Source organism: Erithacus rubecula (genome assembly GCF_903797595.1).
Source record: "Erithacus rubecula genome assembly, chromosome: Z".
NCBI classification, from domain to species: Eukaryota; Metazoa; Chordata; class Aves; order Passeriformes; family Muscicapidae; genus Erithacus; species Erithacus rubecula.
In genome coordinates this window covers 7,671,849-7,678,942 of record NC_136661.1, presented here as the reverse complement: position 1 = coordinate 7,678,942, position 7,094 = coordinate 7,671,849, and the positions used below count along the sequence as shown (strand labels likewise).

Here is a 7,094-nt window from a genome sequence, read left to right as displayed (position 1 = left end):
AAAAGTTTTTGGTCAAATAACCTTTTCTTTTTTTTTAATTCCTTTTCCCACCCCAGATAAACTTTCAAAATGAAGTTGAACATATAAAAATACTGATTTGACTCCATTTATGCCAACTATTGCCTCTGTATTTTTTTCTTTGCTACATTCTGTATGAATTATGCCACAGCTCTGGAAGGAGACTGTTATTCATAACAATATTTCAATGAAAAATACCATTTTAAGAGCAGTCAGATCCATGATAAAAATGTTTTAGAGTAGATATCATAACCAGATGGGGAGAGCAGGCTTAGCATGTGATATCTGTATCTTTAAAGGCACCTCAGACTTTCAGTGCTGGAAATATGCCTTCAGTTGCTTCTCTTTGCTCTTCTTGGACCCTCCAACGCAGCTGTACAATAAAGGTTTCCTAGCTTGCAGAACCAAAACTCAATGTGTGCCTACGTTTCCCTTGCTTTTGTCTTCCTGAGAAGTCTTGTAGAACAGAAAATAAATATTCTATTCCTTTTCCAGTTCTCCTGGTCTGAAAGCTTTCATGATTAGTGTGGACTCAGGTAGAGCTGACTCAATATTTTAACATACTGATGTTCTTGTGTAGTGCATTGGATGGGATATAATTTAATAGAAATTGGCAAGACTGGAATGTTTGGACAGAGCCAGTCCCAGCAGTACAGAAAGTGAGAACTGAGGAGTACATTTTTTAAATGCTACTTGTGTCCTGGCCATGGTTATCCTGTAGCAGGGAGAGGGAAATGAAGTCTTTGTGTACTCCTGGAGAAATGCATTAATAATGACAGTACCACAACGAGGTCTCTATGCTTCACAGAGTGTTCTGCTTCACTGGTACTGGCTTTAAAACATGATGTGTTTGTGTCTCATTGCATCTGGACTTGATGATTTTAGAAGTCTTTTCAACCTTCCTCTTCTATGAAAAGAAGCGTGTCTACAGCATTTCTACAGACAAAAGTGTATGTGTCTGTGCATTTGCACGTGATTAATATTTGCCTGATGTACTGCAGAGGCTAGGGAACAGTACTAACTTCAGCAGTGTCCATGCTCAACTGGTCAAGAATGAGAAAAAGAGCCCAACAAGAGTGTTTGCACGGTGTGGTATTTGCTGCAATACTTCTCTGTGTGTGGGCACAGGAATCTTTGGCTCACTTGAGGTCTTTGGGCATGAAGGGACACTCCTTCCTCAGAGGTTAATCTGGGATACCTGCTGAAGTTGCATTTGGTACTCACCCACCACAGCAAGGAAGTTAATGTATCCATGGTTCATCCACGACCTCAGAGCTGAAAAGGGCTGCACCCTTACCAGGTGTCTATTAATTTCATTTTTATTAGATTTTTTTTCCCCTTTAAGAACCAAAAAACCCCCCATTTTTATTGCTTCAAAACAGCCATCTATTTTGCTTTGTTTCATATTTAACAGGCACACCCACTTTGGCCCTTTCTCTGAAACAACAGAATTCACAAAGGCTTGGCACAGCTCCTGCACGCTGCATCAGTGTTGTGCTGTGGTCATGGATTGCAGGCCTGATCCTCTTTTGTCTTAAGGAATCAAGAGGTGTCTCCAGCGATCAGCTGGCAATCAGGGATCACATTGGTGGAATGCTCACTGTGTTAAGGAGAAGCAATAGACACTCAGCACTCTTGTGCTTTTCCCACATATAAACTTCATCCTGGCAGTGCTGCCAGTTTAAGCTGAGGACCAGACAGAATCCACTGTCAAGAAACGGAGCTGTCTGCACATCTTGTGGAGAAGTTTAGTGAGGGATTTAGTGTCAGTGTGGTTGTTTCTTTATTACTATTTATTTTTTATGGGTTTCTGTTGAGCAATCTTAATTCTGTGAAGAACAAAAACTTAAGAGATCCTAGTTTGACTCCCATGACTGGACATGAGATTTTGTCTTTTAGAGGTTTTAAGGATATTTTTCCAAGGATGCATTAATTCTTAAGTCCTAGGCCCTTCAAAGAGGAAGGGCCTGTTCTGCCCTCCCCCATCCAACACTTATGTATTGTGCCCAAGGACAGTTTAGAGAAACTGCTTGACTTCACTGGTGTAGTGATGGGAAAATCAGAGATGTTACTGGCTAGGAAGTCAAGGACCAAGACAAGCAAAGGAAAGAAACTGGGGGAAATGGGACAACACGTAAAACTGATGGAATTTGGATTCTCATGGGCTGGGTAAAATGACTACAACCAAACCTGAGATGAGGGGTGAGAGTATAACCAGATTTTGGTCTAGAATTGGTGGTGCAAGCAAATGGATATAAGTAGAGAAAATGGTTGAGAAATCCAAAGTATGAGAAGAAGGCAAAAAGAGTCCAGAAGGGTACAGAAAATGAAAGATAAGGAGAGAGTGGGCACAAACCTAGGGTACAGCAGAACCAACCTAGGGTGTGGAGCTGTGGGGTGTGGAAAGGAGAGAGGTGTTTGTCTGCATGTAATGGAGCCAGCATGAGAATCTGGGAACAGAGTAATGACTTCAGGGAGGAAGAGAAGTCATTTAGAGAATATGCTCTCATACTCTCCGTGGCAGTGGGATTCCTGGAGATTTTTCCCCTGCCTGACACTGAGGCAGTCCTACTGGACAGAACTGAGCTGTGTGTCCTCATGTGTCTGAAGTGTTTTTGTATGCGTGTATTTTTGCTTCCAGTGGTATTTAGACGGCTATTTTGAGTGTATCTGTAAGTAAATACCACACCACACTGACACTCCAGTCTTTCAGCAGAAACATGTGGTCTGGGAGGGTTGTTTGTGTCTGTCGACACTGCAGAACCGAGGGACTAAGGTGACCTGGCCGAGCCCGCTGCCGTGGCTCTGCTATGTGCGTGTCTGTGCCTCCATCCTATTCTTTTCCCAAACTGGGCATGGCAGGTTCTTCTGAGCAGCGTCCTCCTCCCGGCTATAGCTCGGATGTCCTGCCATAGCCCAAAGCAACACAGATCGCCATGAAAGCAGTTACACTGTTTCTAGCCAAAGCTTTCCTTAAGTATGCCAAGGAGACTGGAAAAACAGGAGCCTCCCCCCACCCCACCCCCCCGAAAACCTTTTCAGTACAACATTAAGTCACTTCCTGTAGTTGCAGTAAGTCGAGAGGCTCTTTTTCTCCCTGCTCTGTGCGCCCTGCCTCCTGGTTCGCGGGGGCTGGCGCTGCGTTCGGGAGCGGCGCTCGCAGCGCTCGGCGCGGGCAGGCGGCGGGCGGAGCGGGCGGGCGCCGCTTCCTTATGGGGCCGAGCCGGAGCCGCACGGAGGCAGGGCTCCGCCGGTGACACATGAACCTGGGACAGCCCTTCGTGCCTGGAAAATCTGCAGTGTGGGGGCAGAGACATGTGGCTAAGTCAGGTAACCGGAAAGCCGGCTTTTATTATTCCTCCAGCGCATAACTTGCAATAGTTGTTTTTCCGTTGTTTTTTTGTTGTTGTTTTTTTTTTTTTTTTTTGGGTTTTTTGCTTTATTTGTATTTTTATTCCTGCCAAGTTTGAGGGGAGGGGGAGCATGTTGTATGGCAGTGCTACATATAAATACATAGCCTGAGAAAACCCAGCAGATGTATGGAACTTTTTTATTAATGTTGCTTCAGGAACAGGTGAGTCCTGTGTCTGGAGGGCGGGTGGTTGCGCCTCTTTTATGACGCTTGTCCCTGAGCAGTGGGGTTCAGCACCCTGCTGGAAGAGAGTCTTGCTGCCTGTCGTGGTGGTGGGAGCTTCACAGAGTTTAAAATGAAAGAGGCAGAGGTGCTGGTGGAAGCAATACGAGCTGAGGTGCAAGTTGTTGGCAGCAGCACTTCCCAGAGCCACGAAACAGCGCTGCAGAGCTGTGTAAAGTCTAATGGCATCAGTTGTATAACGAGCGGGGTCAGAGTTCCCATCGGCTGCTTGAATGCACCTCCTAGAGAAGTTGGTCTGCTGAGGATTGGTGTGGTACGTTTTGATCCTGTGCTCTTTCCATGATAGCATAGCGTGTGCTAAAGCTTGGTGAAGCATGGGAAGACTGGAAGGATTTGAGCAAGGACAGCTTTGAGCTACTGACCATGCCCCTTCATTAACAGACGCTAGCTGTGTGTATGCATGTGTTCACGTTTATGTGGGTATGCACTTCTCAGTGTTTGAAAACGCACTGATTAACTTTTAAAAAGTTAATCAGGATTTAGTGTTAAGGGTCAGTCAGCGGAAAGTCGGTCTGTTCGCTGAGCTGCAGCAGCAGTTTCTGCCTCCAGCGTGCAGTGAGCACCGTCTTTCTACGCTTGTGTGAGTATGTAGTTTACTGAATGATGATTTTGTTTCTTCTTTTCCAGAAAAAGAGGAAGTGACTATAAATGGAGAAGATGAAAAAGAACGGAAAGATCCCTATTTTGTGGAAACACCTTATGGATACCAGCTAGACTTGGATTTTCTGAAGTACGTGGATGATATACAAAAGGGGAATACCATTAAGAAACTAAATATACGAAAGAGGAGGAAAGCTGTACCAGCCTCAGTGGGTACCAAGAACTCTGGTGGCCAGTGCAGTGGCTGGACCTCCACTGAGTCTCTCTCTTCATCAAACAGTGATGAGAACAAGCAGTCTTTGGCAACAAGGAATCAAGTAACCTTGTCTGTCCCTGCAAAACCTTCAGTTTCCTTTGAAGCATCTCCTACCTACTTAACTGTTCCAGAGATTAAACAGCTTCCTCCTCCCTCCCCCCAGCCTCCTCGGCACAACCTCCTTGTAACAAAAACCCTCATGGAAACACGGAGGCGACTGGAGCAGGAGAGGATGATGCAGGTCACACCTGGAGATGTCCGCAGGCCTCGGCTCTCCAGCTTTGGAGGCATGGGTTCCACAAGCTCCCTCCCCTCTTTCGTGGGATCCAGTGGGTACAGTCATGTATCTCAGCACCTGCAGAATGGGTATCAGGGGAACGGCGACTATGGTGCCTGTTTCAGCTCCTCGTTGGGCAGTTCCATTCGTCACAGCCCCATGAGCTCGGGAATATCCACACCGGTCACCAATGTGAGCCCGGTGCATCTGCAGCACATCAGGGAGCAAATGGCAGTTGCCCTCAAGCGTCTCAAGGAGCTCGAGGAGCAAGTTAAGACTATTCCTGTGCTGCAGGTCAAAATTTCAGTGTTGCAGGAGGAGAAGAGGCACATGATGGCTGAACTCAAAAACCACAGGAAAGCCACTCAAAATGACACATACGGTTTCAGAAAGAGATCCTATAGTGCAGGAAATGCAGAGCAGTGGGAACACATGTCTCAGGTAAGAAGAGGTGGAGAACTGTATATAGACTGTGAGGAAGAGATGGAGAGTGTGGAGCAGAGCTCTCAGAGGATAGAGGAGTTCAGGCAGCTGACTGCTGAGATGCAAGCCTTGGAGAAAAAAATCCAAGATAGTAATTATGAAAGTCCAGCAAACCTTCGGGTGAACAGAGAAAGCCTGACAAAAGAAGCCCGATCTGTTGCTGTGGGTGCTGATGAGAACATGAATGATGTCGTTATATACAACAGATCTGCAAGGCAGCACAAAGAAGTAGCTGTGGGAACAGAGAAAGAAATGAGGGAGTGTGGAGTTGGGGTGACAGAGGCCATGCTTGGATTGTCTACAGAGGTTGAGAAAGAGATAGAGCTTCAGCAGCAGACCATTGAAGCCCTTAAGGAGAAGATTTACAGACTAGAGGTTCAGTTAAAGGAAACCACCCATGACAGGGAAATGACCAAATTAAAACAGGAGTTGCAGGCAGCTGGGTCTAGAAAAAAGGTGGATAAAGCCATGATGGCTCAGCCCCATGTTGTCAGTAGGATGGTAGAGGCTGTCATACAAACGAGAGACCAAATGGTGGGAGACCACGTGGACGTTGCTGATTCGTCAGTGGGAAACCATCTGCAGACAACCAGCATTGGCACCTCATGCAGACCTGCCATGCGGAGCACTGCTGCGGGCCCCGAGCTCCTGATGAACCGGTGGCTGGTGAGGGAGAGGGCCGAGGTGCAAGATCAGGGCACAGGGAGGTCCATGGAGCTGCATGATAAGTCAGTGGGCACAGAGACGAGCGTCTGTGAGACAGGCGTCAACACAGAGGAGCCGTCAGAGGTGCCGAGCCCCTGCCAGGTGGCACAGGCTGAGGTGGGAGCTGTGAGGTCTGTGGGCTGCGGGGACTGCTCTGTGGATGTGGTGGTTTGTGTGCCCAAGGAACGCGTGTCCCGTGAAACAGCCACAGAGGCTGTTCCCAGGGCAGAGGCGACGGTGATGGCCGTGCCTTCCACAGCTAGCCAGCAAACCAGCACTGCTCTGGAGATGGTGAGCCAGTGCACCAGCACAGAGGCGGCCTGCCTGTCAGAGTGCGGGACTAACACGGCTGTGAGCTGCTGTGACAAGCAGACCAGCACGGACGGGGTGGAGCTGCGGAGCGTGGCGGTGGGGGATGGCCGCGTGAAGGATGTGCACGCGGCTGCTAAGATGCGCTCGGTTGGAGTGGGCACCGTACTCTCTAGCCACCCTGGCTCTGAAAAGCCTTCCGCAATAAAAACCAAAGACTGTGGCATTGGACAGATAAGTGTCCATGAGAACTACCTGGTTGGTCTGAAAATGAGGAGCATTGCCTGTGGACCCCCTCCGCTGCCGGTCGTCCCGACTGGCACCAGGAGCATAGGTGTTGGGGCAGAGTCTGTGTGCACCCCAGTCAGTGGTCAGTTGGAGAGCCCTCTGTCTCCATCTGAGCTGAGGACAGGCTTGGATCACTACATTGAACGTGTGCAGAAGCTGCTGCAGGAACAGCAGATGCTGCTTGCTGAAAATTACAGTGAATTGGCAGAAGCCTTTGGGGAGCCCCACTCCCAGATTGGATCTCTCAATTCACAACTCATCAGCACCCTCACCTCCATCAACTCTGTCATGAAATACGCCAGTACAGAGGAGCTGCGAAGCCTGGACCTCCAGAAGCAGTGCGTGGAGAGAAGCACCCCATCAGGTAAGCCCACATCTGGTGCCTTGTTCAGCCCTTTACCAGGGCTGCAGGTCAGTTGCCTGCTGGGCTCTCTGTTAGTCTGAAAGCCACTGTGTAGCCCTCCCCAAGGAAGCAGAGAGCATAGCATTGCTGTTGAATGTGC

The 7,094-nt window shown here is 48.3% G+C and overlaps 2 protein-coding genes across 5 annotated transcripts in view; one reads left to right on the top strand and one right to left on the bottom strand.

The window, feature by feature from the left end:
- LOC306814396 (putative COBW domain-containing protein 7) overlaps positions 1-7,094 on the bottom strand; it is a gene marked incomplete at its 5' end in the record, with an annotated part of 373,307 nt that overhangs the window by 192,708 nt on the left and 173,505 nt on the right. The window lies entirely within an intron of this gene.
- Positions 1-7,094, top strand: part of KANK1 (KN motif and ankyrin repeat domains 1) — a 120,831-nt gene that overhangs the window by 90,075 nt on the left and 23,662 nt on the right. For 3 of the 4 annotated variants that reach the window (XM_079330677.1, XM_079330678.1, XM_079330679.1), the window contains one exon: positions 4,301-6,955. In XM_079330677.1, the coding sequence (XP_079186803.1) occupies positions 4,301-6,955 (2,655 nt within the window). Of the gene's footprint in view, positions 1-3,256; positions 3,349-4,300; positions 6,956-7,094 lie in introns of those variants that run through there. The other variant, XM_079330676.1, reaches the window with a different exon arrangement.